At 42.3% G+C, this 22103-nt stretch overlaps 1 protein-coding gene across 2 annotated transcripts in view; it reads left to right on the top strand.

Moving 5' to 3' along the window:
• Window positions 1–389: 389 nt before the first annotated feature.
• Window positions 390–22103, top strand: part of TLCD3A (TLC domain containing 3A) — a 54416-nt gene continuing 32702 nt past the window's right edge. The window contains exons 1-2 of one of the 2 annotated variants that reach the window (XM_075589579.1): window positions 390–588; window positions 14173–14256. In XM_075589579.1, the coding sequence (XP_075445694.1) occupies window positions 467–588; window positions 14173–14256 (206 nt within the window). In that variant the 5' untranslated portion in view covers window positions 390–466. The remainder of the gene's footprint in view (window positions 589–14172; window positions 14257–22103) is intronic. The other variant, XM_075589580.1, reaches the window with a different exon arrangement.

Below are 22103 nucleotides of genomic sequence, written 5' to 3' on the forward strand. Positions count from 1 at the left end.
CTCTCGAATAATGTGTCTGAAATCAGATGCATTGTAAGGGACCCCAACCCTCTCTAATAGCGCGTCTGAGATCAGATGCATTGGGAACCACAACCTGTACATATAAATAAATGGTATGCCTTAAGGTGTCTTCATAAGAGGTTTTCACTAGAGTGTACGCTCCTGTACCTCACATTGACAGAGGAACCGTGCAAAAAAGGGTTTTAGGTCTAAGTATTGTATGTGTAACACTACTGGATCTGCACAGGCACAGCTAATCGCTACCTGAGCGTGGAATGACCCGCATTGTACGCATTCCTCCCTTGCTGATTGAACTCTACTGAGCGTCCTTAAATCGGGAAGGGATGAATGGGAGGGAATTCTGTGACGTCGGGGTGGGCGGAGCGATGTGGTGTTTGTGACACCACGGTGAGCGGGGCTAATTGGCAGGCGGCTCCTTCGGGTAGACGTTCTGGTAGTGGGCGCGATGTGGCATGTCCTGCTTGGTGGGTCCTTGCTCTTCCCGGGTCTCTACCTCCTGTGCAGCCGTTGTGCCCGCTGGGCTTTGCCCGCATGGTCCGAGGCGGATTGCTCGCTCATCGGCGCCAGGTAAAAGTGCGGCACCTTTAAAGGATGGCTCTCCCTTCACTCCGCAGCATCTGGCGGCACAGTGCAACACGGGGCGTAGATTTATTAACACCTTTTAGTGATGGAGGGCCCTGCAATTATGTGATCCCTTCAGCACTGATTGGGGTTAACAGCCCACGGGCAGGGGGTGCCCTCTTCCATCAATGGAAAGAGAAATCTGAAGAGCACCTTGGTGGGTACAGGGTCCGCCTTCTTCCCTGCTCATCACATCAACAGAGCAAGGATAATCTGTATCCAGTGCATCTGTTTTAAACTCCACCTGCATCTAATTTTTAAACTCAGTCTACATGTAACATGTAAATTCAATCTGCATCTCCTGCACATTTCAGACTTGGCTCCTGTCTGCATCTCTTGCACATTTCAGACTTGGCTCCTGTCTGCATCTCTTGCACATTTCAGACTTGGCTCCTGTCTGCATCTCCTGCACATTTCAGTTTTTCTCATCCTGAATCTTAAGCTTGGTTCAGATGGGCCAGCAAATAAGGATGTGTAGCAGGAAGCAGACTTGGAGTCAGGGTAAACTGATCAGATTTCTTTGTAGAAGTTTGAGGGGAACTCAACTGACATGGAGGTGTTTGATAAAGACAGACATTGTATCAACCCTTCACTTGAAAAATAGAGCTGCAATGCATATTACATGACTACATTTACAGTATGTTACTAGCTTCTCTGGCAGTCATGTAGTTATTGGCAGTGTTCGACAAACCTATACATTTGCTCGCCCCGGGCGAGTGGATTTAACCCCCGGGCGAGTAAATATTGGCCCAAGCAGCACACGTTTGGTACTAGGTGGCGAGTAGATTTTTTTGTGTGGCGAGTAGATTTTTTGGTGATTTGTCAACCACTGGTTATTGGAATACATTTCTATCAGCACAAGAATATGGCATGTTGTTAGTCATGCTATGAAAGTCAAACTAAAGTGTTCATTCTATATTGTCCAAAGCTGTTCTTCAGGCCATTTTTGGATGAAAATTCCTGTTGACATCAATGGGCATTTTCATCCGAAAATGGCCTTCACGCCGGATCTTATTCAATAAGCTGTCTTCCTCATGCTGGATAAACGGCAAAGAAGCAAGAACCCAACTAAAGCACTCAATACCCTAATGGCATATGACAATATTAAAATTAAGTCTTTAATGTTATACTGATTAAAATAATGAGGTTTAAAATACAACTAGAGGACACATATTAACCCTAAGTTGAGTGTATATGACACTCCGGGTTCTGAGAAGATGTGAACAGATGAGGAAATTAGATCAAATGTTCAATAAAGGGGGCTGATATGCAGTATTCCCTAGATATGAGTTCTTAGGTAAGAGCAGAGAGGAGGAAGTGATGTTAACCTGCCTATATGAAGCAAGTGTAGTCCAGACAACTAGGGGCTAGGTACATGAATTGCTATCCGTAGGCGGAACAGCTTACAGATACCAGAAGACGGTGTGGTTGATTGAGTATGCCTATGCACATATTCATGAATGTGCTCAACCGTCAGGTACTGTGCTTCCACATAAGCTGGTAAAATACTAAGATAGTCAGGTACATCACCCACAGCACCTTACTCTATATACATATTCATTATTTAGCAGTAGCGGGGTTCACCTTGTGTTAGCTTCCTCATGCTGGATAAGATTTAAATCCCATTCATTTGAATGACCTGAACTGTTTTTTTTTTTTCCAGCTCTGGGAAGCTGCTTAAAGCAGCAGTCCCTGTTTTTTAACTTTACATCTTTTTTTAATATAACTAAACCGTTGGATCCCGGAGCTGATCTGCTGTACTTTGGTCTCCTGGGACCCTGGTTCCAGGGATATTTGTAGTTTTTTTGTGTCACAGAAGCTACAGATGTTGGCGTGGGATCACCAATAGAAAGTAACAATTTAATCTCTCAATGACGTTACAGTCTTCTTTCTATAGGTTGCCGGACCGAGTCTGACCATTCGACCACTGTGCAAGTACTGTTGCCCAGTGGCGAAAAAGGTATCCTGGGGGGAGGAGAGACGACCGCAGATCAACTCATCCAGATGTGTAATGCCACATAATATGCAGTTTAGAGTATGCATACCGCAAAGCATTACCCCCACACCTTACTTAATTTATTTACTTCAATAAATCTCTTCTTGTCCTTTATAACACTTATTATTAAAATCTGATGCTTCATTCAAAAGAAATAACAAGTGGTTAAAATGGAGCTCCATGTAACGGTTACTATGGTAACCTCAGAAGATCGAGATTAAGAAAATCATGTTTTTTAACACACACAACCCTGTAGGTTTCTGGACTGGATTGCTGATTTTAAAAGGTCCTCCTTTGCCAGTTAAAGCTTTGCCGGTTTGGCTGACAGGATGTAGGCTTATTAAACCCTCACTTTGAAGACCCTTTTAACCTTCTCTATAAAGCAGCAGCAGCAGCAGCTGTACAGTGGGTTACCACAGTTTTACAAATGGGTCTTACTGTGTTAACCTGTCTGTTGTAAGTGCTGGTAACAGTCACTTCTTTAACCCCTTTGCAGCTCAAGGCACAAGAAAAAGATTGCTGTGCGATACATGGCAGACCCGACTGACAGCCAAGACTCCAATAGTGTCCTTCTGCAAGCACGCCATTATTTCCCCATGATTTTTTCATTTGACTTGGGGCATCTTAGCGAGGAAGGTTAAAGCGGCAGTCTGCACTGATTGCTATTTTATTTTTTTACATTTCATTTTTTACTTACTTTGTGATCACTTCTTCCCCTTTCCAACTCTGTTTTTTTAATTTTAAAATCGGAACCCTGTTCAGGAGATATAAGTGAAATGAAAAAAAATGTTTATCACTAGAATAGTGTGTGTGTGTGTGTGTGTGTGTGTGTGTGTGTGTGTGTGTGTGTGTGTGTGTATATAATATATATGTGTGCTCATTTGCATGTCATTTCCCAGAATCCCTTGCTGCAGTGGAAGTGCTGTGTGCTGGGTGATAATGGGGAAAGGCGGGGTTGCAGACCTGCCTAAGACATGCAGATGAGCATACAGTTGTATTTACATAGAGATAAAAAAAATATATATATATATATATATATATTATCTCTATCAGCGCTAAAATGAACAAAATCTAATAAAAATGACTCTAAAAGGACTTAAATATAACAGAAGGAACCTATAACACACATCCTGTAAATAGAGAAATACCTGAACACAAGAAAATATACTCAGTCCTTGTATAAAGTCCAAGCAAGAAATAAAAAATAAATGTTCCAACGTGGAGATTTGGGCGTTCCTGGCAGCCTTCTCCACAAGAGAAACTGATCCCAGAGATAACCTGATAAAAGGGAAGGGAAAAGAGAGGCGTGCTCTCAATTTACAATTTATTACACTAATAAAATCAATTGTGGTTCAACTCACAAACAACGGCTGATAGCACGCAGATTTGAGTATAATACTCACAGTCCCAACTCGGCTCAGTCTCTACGCGTCTCTCCATTGGCTGTGGATTGGAGAGAGTGATCTGAGTGCTACAGCCACGATCCCACTCACAGCGGAGCCTAGGACTGCGCCGGGTGTGTATTGACATAACTTCCGGGTCATTGGCAAAGCGGAAGACGCACAACGCGGAGAGACAGTGAGGAGTATACTGACCCGAGCTGGGGACTGTCTGAGTATTATACTCATATCTGCGAGCTATCAGCCGTTGTTTGTGAGTTGAACCACAATTGATTTTATTAGTGTAATAAATTGTTCAAGCAATATTACACCAGGAGAGTGCGCCTCTCTTTTCCCTTCCCATATGTATGTGTGTATCTGTGTATGTATGTGTGAGAGAAAGAAAGGCAGTCAACTCTAAATAGAGCAGACAAATGACAGCACTCAATGGTAGGTGACAAAGAAAAAGCCTGTATTCAGATGGTACACAACACAAACATGACCAACGTTTCAGTCCTCGTGGGACCTTCCTCAGGGTAGTGCTACCCTGAGGAAGGTCCCACGAGGACCGAAACGTTGGTCATGCTTGTGCTGTGTACCATCTGAATATAGGTTTTTTTCTTTGTCACCTACCATTGAGTGCTGTCTTTTGTCTGCTCTATTTAGGGTGTGACTGCCTTTCTCTGTCTATTAGTATAGTGTGTGTGTGTGTGTGTGTGTGTGTGTGTGTGTATATATATATATATATATATATATATATATATATATATATATATATATATATATATATATATATATATACACATTTAATTATTATTATTTTTATTTTTTAAACTCCAGGACATACTCAGGGGGCAAGCTATGAACTTTTGAGTTAAACTCGTATAGGCATCTGGGGGTGATCGCTGCTTCAACGCCAGCTCATTCACCTGTATACTGTACTTCGTGTTGGGAAATAATCAAAGAACAGTGAAATTAATACCAATATTTTCATACCATTATTACATATGCCCTAACTTTCTATTGCTTGCTAAACTGGCTGTATTTCCTGGCGGTTCAAATGATTTTAGTGCAATGTCTGAGTTTCCCTCCTTCCCAATGGCAATAATATTACCTTAATCCCAATAAAAAAAATATCTATATTGCAGCAAAAAACAATTTTAGCTCCTCACAAATGTTTGCTAGAATTGCCCATAGCAAACATTGTTCATAGGACTGATCATGCTGTGGTGGAGTCTCCAGCTTGGTTGATGTTAACAAAATCCCTTAACTACATTTAAAATAGTAACTTAAGTGTCATTTTTACTGGCCTCATTTTAAGGATTGGTTTTTATTGGTGACTGTTTTGATACAAATCCACCTCTGGCTCTTTGACCGTGGGCAGGTTTCTTTGGCTGTCTGTGGCCCTTATTCAATACTCTTTCAAGCTGGAGATAAGTTTTTCTCCCTTCAAATGAATGGGTTTAAAAACTGTATAGGAGCCTTTAATAAGTTAAAAGTAGATGTATTTTTATATTTTTACATACAAGTGTGTCCTTTTTGTTTTCTTCTTATCTACCCCAGTGATAAAGTAATTCGATTTATGTATACCCCCTGCCTTTAAAATGGGCAGCAAAAAGGAGGGGCCGAATACAATAGCACCCACCCTATGCATCATGGTACAAATACTGTACACTATTTTAGATGCGCTGTGCGTTGTGATACCTTTTTTTAGGAAACCAACTTGAATTCTTTGCAGATGAGATTGTGGACAGAGTTTCTGAAAATGTATGGCTACTGGTACTTCAGTTATGTTTTCATGTATTTCCGGGATAATATTAAAATCACTGGGCACTGCTGTTAGATTAATTTGTTCAACTTGGTTATTGCATCATTACATTTTAAGATTGTGTATGCAGAATCAGTATTATACACCATGTTTGGGAGAAAAGGGACCCCTTTCGTTTTTCATAATATCTTCTATATTTCTCGCTCAATCCCCTTGAAAATAAGCACAATTGTAGGTCTGCTATGTAGATTAACACTATATAAGAAGCACAATTTAGACCAGTGTTTCCCAACTCCTGTCCTCAGGGAACCTCAACATGTCAGCACAGATAGGTCAATCAGCGGCTCAGTCATTTTGACTGAGCCACCTGTGCTAGAGCAGGGATATCCTTAAGACCTGACCTGTTGGGGTTCCCTGAGGACAGGAGTTGGGAAACACTAATATAGACAATCAACTGGGTTAATTTATTTTTAAAGTGTGCTGTAATTTGAAGCCTGTAACTTTTTTTCCCCCTTTCTCCTGCCTGAGGCAGAGTGGGTGTGGTTGGTTAATTGGCTGGCCTAACACACCTGCAGTGGGTGGGGTTAGTTAATTGATAACCTAACACACCTGGTGGGTGTCTCTATTTAAACAAAGGCTTCTAACGAATCCTGAGCTTGCGTGTACTGACTGATCCGTGTGGTTGATTTGAAGTGCTGGTTGTTTAAACTGTGTGCAGTTAGAACCAGAAGCAGTTGTTTAAAGTGCTGGTTGTTTAAAGCTGCAGTTCAGGCAATATCATGCATGTGTGTTTTTTTTTAATTCTGTAGTAAGAAAAATTACTTTTAGCATTTTCTGTTTTAAAAAAAACAAATTTGAAAGACCAATTTTCTTGTATTCTATTTTAACAAGCATGCTTGTTCCTATAGCAACGATTTACATTCCCCATATTTAAAGATGTCTCCAAACTTTGCCGATCAATAGACGGAGAACGAATTGACCGACAGCTATGCAGTTCTTTAGGTAATTAGAGATTGCCCACATGAAACTATTGAAGTAAAAATAATTAATTAAAAAAAAGCCTGAACTGCAGCTTTAAAGTGTGTGCAGTTAGAACCAGAAGCAGTTTGAACAAGGAAGCGGCTAAACAGGGTATAGTATATTGAAATACAGTTTACTGTTAGTACTTCTAAACTTCATTGTTGCTAGAATGAGCAGGATTGAAAATGCCACTCAATGCACATCTTGCCACATGTATGTGCACTTGGAGCAGCTGTTCCAAGAAGCATACCACTGTGAGAGGTGTGAGCGGGTGGTCTCTTTAGAATCGGAGATTGCTGATCTGAAGAGGCAACTTGCAATATTGAGGGACATTGGCAATCTTGAAAGGGAAGTAGAGCTCACTGAGCAGGCCCTTGCTTCGACTAGTGGTGCAGATGGTGGCGCTGTTAGTGAGGAGCAGGTAGGTTGCTTGGTTGCCATTAGTGAGGAGCAGGTAGGTAGCTGGGTGACAGTTAGAAGGGAAAGCAGGGACAATAGGTCGTTTCTGAGCTGACACATCCCAATAGATTTGCCATGTTGAGTGAAGATATTGGGATGTCGGGGCAGAAATGACAAGGCTGGGGGAGACTAATTCCTCTAGCAGCCAGGGGAATAGTTCCTCCATGCTCAGATACAAAGAAAGATTGTGGTGGTAGGGGACTCCATTACTAGGAAGGTAGATAGGGCAATCTGTTGCCGTGACCGCATGAACCGAACAGTTTGTTGTCTCCCGGGTGCTAGGGTTCGGCACATTGCGGATCGGTTAGACAGATTGTTGGGGGGGGGGGGGGGAGGGGGCTGGGATTGACCCTGCGGTCTTGGTACACATTGGCACCAATGACAAAGTTAGAGAAAGATGGAGGGTCCTAAAAAATGATTACAGGGATCTAGGCCAAAAGCTTAAGGCAAGGACCTCCAAGGTAGTATTTTCTGAAATACTACCAGTGCCATGCGCTACCGCAGGGAGACAGTCAGAGATCAGGGAGGTTAATGCATGGCTAAGAAAGTGGTGTAGGAAGGAGGGGTTTGGGTTTTTAGAGCACTGGGACTCCTTTTCTGAGAAGTGCCATCTATATTCTAGGGACGGATTGCACCTCAATGAAGAGGTATCTTCTGTGCTAGGGGGGAGAATGCTAAGAAGGTTGGAGGAGATTTTAAACTAGGATGGAGGGGGGAGGGGAATGAAACAGATAATGAACTAAATGGAATAGAGAAGGATACAAGGTGGTATGGAGGTAGAATGGGGGCAAGTGCGAGTTTGACAAGCAGTGAGACACCCATAGTAAATACAGATAATACTAGAAAACTTCTAAAGACTGACTAAACCAAGTGGGCGCAGAAACAAAGGAGCAGATAAGATAATAGTACAGGCTGAAAAAAAACTTAAATGCATGCTTGCTAATGCAAGAAGCCTGACAATAAAATGGGGGAGCTTTAATTAATAGCTGCAGGGGAGCAGTATGATATCATAGGCATTACTGAAACATGGTGGGATGAAACTCATGACTGGACAGTTAATTTAGAGGGTTATTCCCTTTTTCGGAAGGATCGAACAAATAGAAGGGGAGGTGGAGTATGTTTATATGTTAAACCGGATCTAAAACGTATTATAAGGGATGATGTTTATGAAGGGAATGATGAAAATGTAGAGACTTTGTGGATAGAAATTAGCAGTGGAGGTAAAAGTATAAAGAAAATGTTTGTGGGAATATGCTATAAACCACCAAAAATCTGTGAGATTGAGGAAGCTAAAATACTTTTGCAAATGGAAAAGGCATCAAAACTGGGTCATGTTTGCATAATGGGGGATTTTAATTATCCAGACAGACTGGGGCAATGAGATTAGCGTTACAACAAAAGGAAACAGGTTTTTGGGGGTGGTTAAAGACAATTATATAACCCAAATTATTGAGGAACCAACCAGGAGAGGGGCAATACTGGATTTGGTCATATCAAACAATGTAGAAGTAATAACAAATATTCAATATCTGGAACATTTGGGTAACAGTGATCATAACATGGTCTCATTTGAAATAAAGTATCAAAAAATAGATTACTTGGGTTCAACAAAGACCTTAAACTTTAGTAAGACAGATTTTAATAAACTGAGGTCTAATCTAGTAGTAATACAATGGGGGATGTTTTTGCAGGGAAAAATGTAGAAGATAAATGGGCAGTCTTTAAAACATTGTTAGAAAAGCACACTTATCAGTGTATACCCTTGGGTTATAAGTATAAAAGAAATAAGTCAAAACCAATGTGGCTAAATAAACAGGTAGGGGAGGGAATGGACAAGAAGAGGAAGGCGTTTAAATTCTTTAAGTCAGAAGGGACAGAGACATCGTATCAGAATTATAAGGAATGTAACAAAAATTACAAAAGTGCAATCAAATTAGCAAAAATGGATAATGAAAAAAGGATTGCAATAGAAAGTAGGGTCAACCCTAAAAAGTTCTTTAAGTACCTTAATAACAAAAAAATGAGAAAAGAAAATATAGGACCCTTTCAGTGTGAGATGGGTAGGCAGATTATTGGAGATAAGGAGAAAGCAGAGGTATTAAACAAATTATTTGCCTCTGTGTTTACCAGAGAAGAATCAAGTTCAATAGTAGTGCCGCAGGAGGAAGCCACAACCTCCATATTAATGATCAATTGGTTAACTGTGGAAGAAGTTCATAAGCGTCTTGAAAAAATTAAAGTAAATAAGGCACATGGCCCCGATGGCATACATCCAAGAGTTCTCAAGGAGTTAAGCTCAGTAATAGCCAAACCATTATATTTCATATTCAAGGACTGCGTAAAGCAGATGTGGTGCCTATATTTAAAAAGGGAGCTAGATCACAACCGGGAAATTACAGACCTGTAAGCCTGACTTCAATAGTGGGGAAACTACTTGAAGGTTTAATACGGGATAATATTCAGGAATATTATATAATAATGAAAAACTAAATTATTACTAATAGTCAGCATGGATTTATGAAGGATAGATCATGCCAAACTAACCTTATTTGTTTCTTTGAGGAGGTAAGTAGGAATTTAGACCAGGGTAATGCAGTTGATGTGGTCTACTTAGATTTTGCAAAGGCTTTTGATACGGTTTCACACAAGAGGTTGGTGTACAAAATAAAGAAAATTGGACTCCGTAATAATATATGCACCTGGTTTGAAAACTGGTTAAAGGACAGACAACAGACGGTTGTCATGAATGGAACTTTTTCAGGTTGGGCTAAAATTGTGTGTGGAGTACCTCAGGGATCGGTACTGGGGCCCTTGCTTTTTAACTTGTTTATTAATGACCTTGAGGTTGGGATCGAGAGCAAAGTCTCCATCTTTGCTGATGATACTAAATTGTGTAAGGTAATAGAATCAGAACAGGATGTAATTTCTCTTCAGAAGGGCTTGGAGAGACTGGAAACCTGGGCAGGTAAATGGCAGATGAGGTTTAATATAGATAAATGTAAGGTTATGCATTTGGGATGCAAGAATAAAAAGGCGACTTACAAATTAAATGGAGATATATTGGGGGAATCCTTGATGGAGAAGGATTTAGGAGTGCTTGTAGACTGCAGGCTTAACAATAGTGCCCATTGTCATGCAGTAGCTGCAAAGGCAAACAAGATCTTATCTTGCATCAAACGGGCAATGGATGGAAGGGAAGTAAACATAATTATGCCCCTTTTACAAAGCACTAGTAAGACCACACCTTGAATATGGAGTACAATTTTGGGCACCAATCCTAAGAAAAGACATTATGGAACTAGAGAGAGTGCAGAGAAGAGCCACCAAATTAATAAAGGGGATGGACAATCTAACTTATGAGGAGAGACTAGCTAAATTAGATTTATTTACATTAGAAAAGAGTCGTCTAAGAGGGGATATGATAACTATATACAAATATATTCGGGGACAATACAAGGAGCTTTCAAAAGAACTATTCATCCCACGGACAGCACTAAGGACTTGGGGCCATCCCTTAAGGTTGGAGGGAAGGAAATTTCACCAGCAACAAAGGAAAGGGTTCTTTACAGTAAGGGCAGTTAAAATGTGAAATTCATTACCCATGGAGATTGTGATGGCAGATACAATAGATTTGTTCAAAAAAAGGTTGGACATCTTTTTAGATGGGTAAGGTATACAGGGATATACCAAATAAGTATACATGGGATGGCTGTTGATCCAGGGATTAATCCGATTGCCAATTCTTGGAGTCAGGAATTAATTTTCCCCCTTAATGGGTTTTTTTTTTTGCCTTCCTCTGGATCAATAAGTAAGTATAGATATAGGATAAAGTATCTGTTGTCTAAATTTAGCATAGGTTGAACTTGATGGACCTATGTCTTTTTTTAACCTCATCTACTATGTAACTATGTAACTGATGTTAACTAAATGAATGTCACTGTATTATGTAAACAAGTAGCATATACACTGAGGTAGGTCATGTTTATTGAACGAGAAATATACATTTTTACTTTGTAGCTCATAAATGTGTTACTGTTGTAATAGTAATCTTAGTTTTCCAGATTAGATTAAGTGTGTGTTCAAAATGTCCTCCTTTTGCTGAAACGCAAGTCTGAAGACAAGATCGCCATTGTCTGATTGCATAATAAATAACTGCTCCCACTCCTGAATGATACAAATTAGTTTTTTCAGTCCTACTAGCGACCATCCTTTATCAGGAAACATTTTATGCAAGCGTTTTGGACCATACTTCTTGCTCTCTCAAGCTCTTATCCTCTTCGCTAAGCACCATTTTGTAGCAATGCACTTGATAAATATAATAATCTACTGTGCCAGACCTATAATTGATCCCATTTTCATGAAAATGTAGTTTATTTTTCTGCAAGATATAACAAAAAATAAGCGGGGACCAATTTTTTTCTGAACACCATGTAGAAGAATCTGTATTATATTAACAATTTTCATAACTTACACTATGGTTTATTATATATAACATTATATAGCGCATTTATCCCAATGGGACTCAAAGCCTTGCAAGTTTAGATATTGTAACTGCAAGAAGTACAATAACAATACACAGATTTTTACTTGGAGTTCATGAGTAAAGACTAAGGCTGCGTCCATAGATGGACCAGCCGTGCTGAGGCGTGCGGACGCTCCGCGCTGAGCCCCTGCATACTCAATGAGGATGCCTTGAGAGGGGGCTCACGCGAGCGTCCGCAGGCGTCCTGAGGCGTTGGAGGTTTCAGCCAAGCGCCAAGCTGTTTTTCAGTGCGCTGTCGGCTGAAAACCTGCAATCACTGCACAGCAGCGTCAACGTCACGGCGCCATGACATCGGCGCCGTGACATTGACGTCAGTGCGTCGCGGGCGATTTGCCCAGCGATGTCACTGCCCCGCCTCCAACCACCTCCCTTCGTGCACGCTGGCTCGCCTGCAAGTCCGTGCAATCGCGCTGACTGAAGCAGGCGAGCCTCAGCGTTAGCGCGCCTCCGCTCTCCCCACCCCTCTATAGCCCGGGCCTAATGCAGCAATTTTCACGTTTCATTGATAAGGGGCCATCTTCTACAAAAACCACAATGTATGCCTCAGCAAAAATGGTTTCATATCATTGTCTTACAGATGTAGCCAAACTTAACTTCACTGGAGCCTTTTTATTTTTTAAGTGAAACTTCTTTAGTGGCACCTAGTCAATTTTGATGGAACAAAACTTGAGACTTGGAGACGAAAATGTGAAACGGAAATGACGTAACGGCCGCCGTTCCCCCCACACGCCCGCTGACATGCTGATACTGTGCGTTCGCACATCTGCGTTACCATGCCCTGTCGCTCCTGCTCCGTTCCAGGAGCGGGGGGGGGGGGGTGTTTGAGCGCGCTGCATCCCTCGCAGCAACACTATAGGGGGGAGGGGAGGGAAAAAGAGGGCTGAGCACACGCAAGGGTTACCGTAGTGCCGTACCTCCGCCGGGGGGGGGCTGGCTGCAGCAGGACACACAGCCATGTCTGCAGCTCCACCGGGGTTAGGGGGGGTTAGGGGGCGCAGGACACAGAGAGACATACGCAACACAGAGAGAGAGACACACACACACACTGACTGACACACACACGCACACTGACTGACACACACACGCACACTGACTGACACACACACGCACACTGACTGACACACACACGCACACTGACTGACACACACACGCACACTGACTGACACACACACGCACACTGACTGACACACACACGCACACTGACTGACACACACACGCACACTGACTGACACACACACACCCCAGTGATGCGCCTTCAAGCACCTCCCATGTCCCGTACCTCCGCTGGGGGGTTGGCTGCAGCAGGAAACACAGCCCGCAGCTCCGCCGGGGGGACGCAGCTCCTCCAAGAAGGGGATTACCAGGGTCTGTTTCTGCTGGCAACCCTCGGCTGCAGGGAACATAAAATGGGCTACATCTGTATGCTTTTGGTAAAAGAGAATTTAATGGGGGGGAACCATGAGCCATGTCTCGTTTGCCATTTTTGTCCATTGACTTTTGAAAAGCACAGTTGTAAGTCAAATAAAATCAGTGCACCTGGATAGCTATCACTGCTTTTAAGTGGGGACTACTCCTATGCCAAGATAACATGTACAAATAGGTACATTCACTCTGAGGTCAAAATCAAGGCAAAGGCAAACAAATCACTGTACAATCAATGGGACTTTTCAATGGACTAGCATGAGTCCTTCAGGAGTGAACTTGAACTAGTGTAAATAGCTTTTAAAACCTCACATTTCTTCACATGTACAAGTTATTTTAAAAACCCTGTCGTTTTTTGGGGGGTAAACCGATGACTTTCACTTCACATAAGGGCCCCCTTGAGTTCTGCCCTCTTGGTGTTCAGTGAACATACAAGGGTAATCAACTCGTTAAGAGAAGCTTAAAGCAACAATCACCCCAATTTTGGCTAATTTTTTTTTCCACAATTGGAACCAGGGGGACTCCAAGAATTTAACCGTGTTACTCGTAGCTCAGGGAAACCCCTTTGTTGTAGAGATATTTACCCATTCATGCACCAGTAAAATTAAAGCTTGGCTGCTAGGGTCGTCCAACAGGAAGCTGAATGCCCTGATCTGATAATATGGGGGCTTCCTGTTGACTCATGGGAGCGAGACTTGAGTGGTGGCCATTCTGATTTCCCAGAGTTCAAAACACCTGTGCACTTGGACTAGGGCCGGAGTTCCCCCCCCCCCCCCCTTTTTTTTTTTTTTTTTTTTTTTTTTTTTTAAATTTGCACGTTTTAGCTGTTAGAGTTTTCTTTTTTTTTTTTTTAAATGAGATGGGGTGATTGCTGGTTTAGGTTTCATCATACTGCAAAATCAATTACTAGATAATATTAATCTCAATCTTTCATATTTTTCAGGATAGTCTCCTCCATACAAGCAATACTTGCTGCTGTCTCCGGGATTCTTATAATCACTTCTTGCAAAGATGTGAAGTTTGACAGGTGAGATCATGGTACAGTTACCGTACCTACTCTGTTGGTGCCTGCTGGATGCTGGGGTGGTTTTGTTTAGTCAAGAAATATTTGCTTTCTATAAATGATGAATTCTTATTTGATAGGATTGTAACTGGGCGCTTTTAGGTGGGATAGGAGTGTATATAAATTGTGAGATAATAATGTGCTTAATAAGTGATGGTGAATTGTACAATTATTTACACACAGTGAAAATAAAATACAATTGTGCAAAAAGACAATAGTACAGTGTCACCAAATAAGGGGAAAAGGGTAAACTAATGTAAAGCAGCTCATTAAACCCTTTAAGGTCCTTCCTTAGTCCAAATCGATGCATATTTCTTCCAAAAAAAAGGGGAGTGCAGATGTTCACATGAAGAGCATGTAGAAACAAAAAATACAGAATGCACAATAGTGAAGCCAATATGGGTGAATATTAAAAGTGTTATAAGCAGGGTAAGTGTTACACTCACAAATTCCCTCTAGATAGATGGCATGTCAGAGACCCAGTCTCTCACTGACTAGAGCAAGGTATAGTGCAACGTCAAGGATAGCCAGAAAATGTCAATTTCTCCAATGTTCCTGTCACGGTAGACTAGGTCTTATCTACACATTAATACTGGGATTCTGAACTGAGCAAACAAAATGAGTAAAATAAATGGTAATTTATTTATTTTCAGACAAACACACATCTTCACAATATACACTCAATAAAACACTTACTGGGATGGGGAAACGAAAACAAATGTCCTTGGAACGAAACAAAGTCTCTGGACACCCCTGCACGCATGCAAGTGGGTGCGCAAAAGAATCCGTGCAGCAGTTCCTGGCTAGGGCGCAACTTGCCAGCCCTATATCTCGGACAGAGGAACAAATTCGGTCAGTCCTTACAGGGTTCGTTCTGGAACCCTTAGCTCTAACGAATTCTAGAAGAGGGGGATGATCCTTGGTTCCGATATTACTAACCCCTCACACTCCAGAACCGCTGACACTGTAACTTGGTTGAATCGTTGTTAAAATCAGGTGAATCTCTCTGGGACTGGACTGCAGGCATCTTTATAGGGTTATGGGTCCTATACCTAACATACACACCCAAACCCTTCCGTGGGAATACTTTTTCCCCCTATCCCAGACTTGCCAGTAGTTCATAGCATGGGCAGAAGTGGCTTCCTGGTTTGCACAGAGCATGTGTCAACTTGACACCTAGGCTGTTTAGTATACTGGGTCCAACTTCTTACCTGGCGACAGTAAGTCTGGGGTTTGGCTACCAAGTGTGAATGGCCCCATACTTTACACCAGTATCTGGCACTCGCAATATCCCGGCCATCCTAACACCTAGGATAGCTGAGGCTTTTCAACGCCGTACTTCTCATAGACATTGAGACACCCTATCTGCAGGGTGTCTTTGAAGCACAGAGTTGAGAAATCCCTCAGTTAATCAACCATTGGCATATTTACATGTTAATACATTCCTGTCAGGAAAAGCTTTCTGCCTGTACATTTAAAAACACCAGTACAATACAATTTATTTATAAAGTATGTTCTGCTTATGCTACTATTATAAACCTTATATGTATGGGTATGGTTTCTTTTTACTTAGCTGCACTCCAAAAATTAGAGTGCTAGCTCTTTCCAAGCGCGTTAGCCCCTTAATTAAATGTGCTTTGATCGGGGATCACAGGCACACGCCAGCACTGAAACACACTTTATTTTTTATATGTGGTTTCTACCTGTATGACCAATATAAAACAAATATGTAGGTGTGTCGTATTTCTTCAGTTACCTGGAATCCAAAAATTAGATTGCTAGATCCCTCCTAGTGCCGCAAATACAATTAGCACATTTCACATACATCCTGTTACCTGCAGCTAGCTATAGAGCTGCAAAACAGGGACACAAATAATAGTGTAGGGGAAAACATGATGATATGGGGATACTACATTTTAACCCCTTCACTCCCAACAGGGTTTAGGGTTAACCAGCCGGGTATAATGCCTTTATTATTGGCCTGGTTAACCCTTCTCGCCACAGTTTCTCAAAAGAAAGAAGACTCACAATAGTGTGGTATGTCTATACATATAATGTGGAATCAATAACAGATAACAAATGTGCACTCACATTTTGCACAAAGGCAATGCGCATGTAAATATATGGAGATTTCCTGGTATCTCAGCTGGTCCCAGTCCTGCCTCTGCTTCTTCCTGTTTCTCGCGTCACTTCCGGTGACGTCAGCCGTGTGGCGGAAGATGCTGAACAGGGTAACTCCGGTCTCCAGTACTCCAGGTCTCCAAATGACAGCGCAAACGATTCAACGCGTTTCTCTACTGCTTCTTCTGGAATTCATTCTTGTTTGAACCTAATGGTCTTTAACAGTGGTGCATTACAATGTTTTAAAGCTGCTATATGCGCTGCTTTTAGTGTGTGTGTGTGTGTGTGTGTGTGTGTGTGTGTGTGTTTTTTTAAACAAATACATTACTTTATTATGCCATGGGAAGTGTTTTGCACTCTTACCTTATTGACACAACTCCTGAATAACGACAAGACCACTAATAGGAGCATCAGCAATCCTGTTACACCACACTTACCTCTACTAATATTGAACTGTCTTTGCTAATTCTGTACCATTTCTTTTCCATTTCCTTTCCCCCCCTCCATTGTAACGTATGTGTGTGTGTGTATATATGTATGTATATGTGTATATATATATATATACATATATACATATGTATACAGCCGGTGAGGATCCCTAGAGATCCAATATACCGGCACAGCACAAGAGATAATCACAAAGTGGTTTATTGGGTCCAAAATGCACACATATGCCCGACGTTTTGGTCCCCAGAGAGAAGAAGATCTCTAGAGATCCTCAAAGACTTGAACTATTCACTCGTTACCATGCACCATACTTGCCCCTGCTGAGGCTTTTTTCAGTGTGCTGCCATTCTCTTCTATCTACAGCTCAACTCCGTTATAGCGCAATCCGCTTCAACGCGGTGTGAGCGGGGCTCCTGTTTTTTTTTTGGGGTGGGGGGGGCAAGCTTCCAGGATTTGCCGAGAGAAATGTCTGTCTTCACACACACACACACACACATACACACACACACACACACACACACACACACACACACACACACACACACACTTATTTTGACATCTGTTGGAGGAAGCTGGGAAAATTCCCTGTAGGAGCAGTATCTGACACAAGAGAGTTGTATTTTTCCCTTTTCACTGTATCAAAACTTTTTTTGTATTACTGCTATTTAAAAAAACAAACCATTAGGAATTAGGATAATTCATTCGAATATTGCTTCTTTGCACTCATTCATTCACTTTTTACAACTACTCTAGAACCAGCATCTGAACAGGAGCAGTTTAAGCCTTCCACTGCCCGGGGGTCTGCAACATGTTGCATTGCATATAGTTTTATTTTTGTGTTACAGTGAAAGGGTTAAACAAAGAGCGAAGTCTAACAGACAGAAGCCTGGATGGGACATGAAGAATAACACTTGATAATGTTCTGTCTCCGCTGAACCGTGTGACATTTTCGCCTTTTTGCAGTGTAAATATTAGCCTTGCAAATGGACCACATTCACGTCGTACAAGAAGTGATTTCACGCAGAACTATTCTTTTTTGGATTCGTAGATTACAAAAAAGCATTTGATTCTGTCTACACCTCCGCGGTTCTAAATCCATTAAGAAGATCGTGTTGATGTATACATCTTAATATATAAAATCGAAAGGTTGGTACTAGCTGCGGTGAATCTGATTGGTCCTCAGCCTCTGGCCAATCAGATTGGTGGCTCTATGACATCACCCGGCTCTATGACGTCACCCAACTCTCTCCCTCTCCCTCCCCCCCACCGGCTCCCGGACGGAGGGGAAGCGCGGCGCGGCCCTCCTGCCTCAGCCGCCAACGCTCACTTCCCTCTGTGGTGGGGGGACAGGCAGTGGGCAGGCAGCCTCCGAAAGGACCCCCTTCCTCCTGCAGCTGCCCCCGGTAAGATGGCAGCGCACAGCGGACAGGCGGGGGGTGGTATTCAGTCAGGAGAGAGGGGGGGAGAGAGGGAGTCCGGAGAGAGGGGGAGAGAGGGTGTCAGGAGAGAGGGGGGGGAGAGGGAGTCAGGAGAGAGGGGGGGAGAGAGGGAGTCAGGAGAGAAGGGGGAGATGGTGTCAGGAGAGAGGGAGTCAGGAGAGGGGGGAGAGGGAGTCAGGAGAGAGGGGGGGAGAGGGAGTCAGGAGAGAGGGGGGGAGAGAGGGAGTCAGGAGAGAGACAGGTGGGGAGGGAGGGAGTCAGGAGAGAGAGAGGGGGGGGGGGGGGAGTCAGGAGAGAAGGGGGGGAAGCCTGAATAGCTGTGAAGAGGGGGGAAGGGAGTTGAGAGGGAGGATGGGGGAGGCAGAACATTACATCACGGGCAACGCCGGGTATATCAGCTAGTTCATATCATAAAGAACATTTACAAGAATGCCACATCAACCGTTAGATAACATGAAGGTACAAGCAAGATAAGGATCAGGAAGCGATGTGTGACAGGGAGACACCATGTCACCAAAGATTTTCACAATAACACCGTAAGAATTGTTTAAGATATTGGATTGGGAAGAAAAAGGAACCAACCTACGATTTTCGTTGACATTGTTTTTGCCCGAGTTCAGAAGACCTCCAGCAACAAATCGGAGAACTTGCCAAACCAAGTATGAAGCTCCACAAGACCAAAGTGATGTTAAATAAATGTGTAAATTCTGCAAAGATTGAAATAAATAGAATTAGAAGATGTTGAAGACCTAGGTCTAACTTGGCTGACAAGTAGCAATGGGTGGAAGCCTTTCTGAATGAAATCAACAGGAGAATGAAGACAGGATGGAGCGTATTTGGAAGAAACAAGACAATCTTTCAATGGGAACCTTCCACTGTGTCTCAAGTGGAAAGTTTTCAACCAGTGCATTCTTGCTATGCTCAAGTATGGATGTGGAATTTGGAAGATAATTCAGAAGCTTCAGACTAGTGATGTACCGGGTACTACCCGTTACCCGGCTGCTTTTCAGCTACCTGGAAATTACCCGGACCCGGCAGCTGGAAAGTGGACCCTGCACCGGGTATCCGGGTAATGTCAGGGTAGTTGAAAAGTATCTATCTGTTACTTACCTGCTGGAAGCCCACACGGACTTCTGAACAGGTAAGCAGAGGTGCGGGGGCGGTGGGGCAGCATCACAGTCATGTGGAGCCTGCGCGGGAGCTGCAGGACTCCAGACTGCACTGGGAGCTGGGACCATGTGAACGGAGCAGGAGAAGAAGCTTTCCTTTTGGACAGCCGGCTGTCCAATAGGAAAGCTTCTTCTCCTGCTCCGGTCACATGGTCCCAGCTCACAGTGCAGTATGGAGTCCTGCAGCTCCCGCGCGGGCACCACACTGACGCTGTTGCTGCCCCACCGCACCCGCACCTCTGCTTACCTGTTCAGATGTTGCCGCGGGCTTCCTCCACCCCAGGTAAGTGAAAAACCGGGTACCCGGCTTGGTACAAGTTACCAAATCCTCCGGGTACCCGTTACCCGGTTTAAAAAAAATGTAGGACCCGGTCCAACACTACTTCAGACACCACAAAGATGTATGGACAGATGTATGCTGGGTATTGCCCTAAAAGACCAAACTAACACAATCTGCCGCTCACCTAATATAATACAATGAACATCTATGTGGTGAAAGGAGGTGGTGCATCAGGGATGGAATCAAACTAGAACACAACACTTGGTGAGACCCCTAAGGGTACTCACGAAAAGAATCCCTATATAAATGCACTCTACCTAATTGTGATAATAGTAAAAATACTCAAAAAACTCAACAACAAAAAAATACTCAAAACATCAAGGATGACTGCGGACTGAAGTGGTCCCAAAAGACACCACTAATAGAAAATAATAAAATATTATTAACATATATGCTGGGAGAATAACAAACACAATGTGAATTAAAATGCAATGTCAATAAAATCCCCTTGGAGAGAACAGACCGGCTGAGAGGTAAGTATATTGGGATGTACACAGGGCTATTGGCCTGGTATTAACCCTAGTGTCGGCGCCCAAGTAATAAGGGACCCTGTGTGATCAAACGTAATAAACAGTATCAAAATCAATATTGAGTCCCTTCAACATACAAATCACTCAACATCATTTTATTTACATTGCATTTTAATTCACATTGTGTTTGTTATTCTCCCAGCATATATGTTTAATAAAATGTTATTATTTTCTATTAGTGGGGTCTTTTGGGACCACTTCAGTCCGCAGTCGTCCTTGATGTTTTGAGTATTTTACTCGGCAGTTATATACTGCCACGTTTATCACAATTAGGTAGAGTACATTTATATAGGGATTCTTTTCGTGAGTACCCTTAGAGGTCTCACCAAGTGTATTGCCCTAAAGGACAAGAAAAATATTGAATGGGTTTGAAACCAAATAAAAGCGTGTGGCATCACAAGGGTGAAGAAAGTAAAATAGCAGTTGGCCCTACATATCACAAGAAGAAATGACCGTCGTTGGACACAGATGCCACTCGTCTAGATTCCAAGGCAAATGGAAATTTAAAAATAACAAACAATGATGATGGATATTCTTATTTGTGAAAAATGTTCTTAGTGTTATATATATATTTCTACGTACAACACTAAACATTCTTCACAAATAAGAATATGGATAACTTTTTTTAATTTTTTCGTGACTTGCCCAAAATTGTAAGGAGCTGACATTGGGATTGGAACCATGTCAAAGTTAGGGATGTTATTACTATACTGCTCCCCCGTTATGTTTTAAATTGTGCCCTTTTTGCCAGTGAAGGTGGTAAGGGCCCTTATTGAATGTGTAATGGTATCTGTTTAACAGATAAGCAGCTAATGACATCTACGGCCCAGATTTACTAAACCGTACTAAGCATTAGAACATATTTTCTCATGTATAATAATAAGTAGCTTTTCTTCAGGGCTGAAAAAGTGGCTCTGAGTAAACGTACTGACTTTAAAGCATGGAGATATTTTGTAACATAAACCGGGTATAAGCTCAAGGAAACGGCATGGGAATATGTGATATCCAAATAATCTTTGTTGCGGGGTAATGATAAACGGAGGAACAAATCCACATAAAATATAACCATCAAAATGGATTAGAGGGGGAGAGAGGACACGTATATGAGGTAGTAAAGACCAACCAAGATTAACTCAAAATAGGTGATATAAGTGTCTCCATGGAATAACTGGGACTAAGGTTCTAACCCAGTGCCTCCGGTGTGGAATCGTTGATGATCACTATGAATCAATGTCTCTCCCACAGCTGGTTGAGTGACCCCATGTGCGTCGCTCCAATCACGGTAGAACCAAGAGGAAACATTGGATCGGTGGGACTGCTACCCCATACAAAATCGGAACTCGCCAGATATAAAAAAGGTTTATTGACTACATGCTAAAAATACAAAACAAAAATACACAGACAAAATCTCCTCCCACGCGTTTAGCACCAGGTATGATGCTTTCTCAATGAGTACAATAGTGCGAGAGGTGCTACTTTAACCTCTCCTAAATGATCAGAAAACATCGGAGAACAATCGGGTAGTTTGAGAAAGGGTACTGATGGGTATTATGTTACCAGATCCCTTTTTAGTAGATCTAAAAGGTCCGTTTTTTATGCTCTCAGTGTGGGATTAAATATGTGGACTATTAGTCCATAAGAGGTAATGTCTCTTCAAAGGGGTCAATTGCCCATAGCTGAGGTACTCAGAGGTACTCTGACATACATAAAATATGTCCACATAGGACTAAAAGGAAAAATAATACAATTTTAATAACATAAAAAT

The sequence above is a fragment of the Ascaphus truei genome, chromosome 3 (genome assembly GCF_040206685.1).
Source record: "Ascaphus truei isolate aAscTru1 chromosome 3, aAscTru1.hap1, whole genome shotgun sequence".
Classification (NCBI taxonomy): Eukaryota; Metazoa; Chordata; class Amphibia; order Anura; family Ascaphidae; genus Ascaphus; species Ascaphus truei.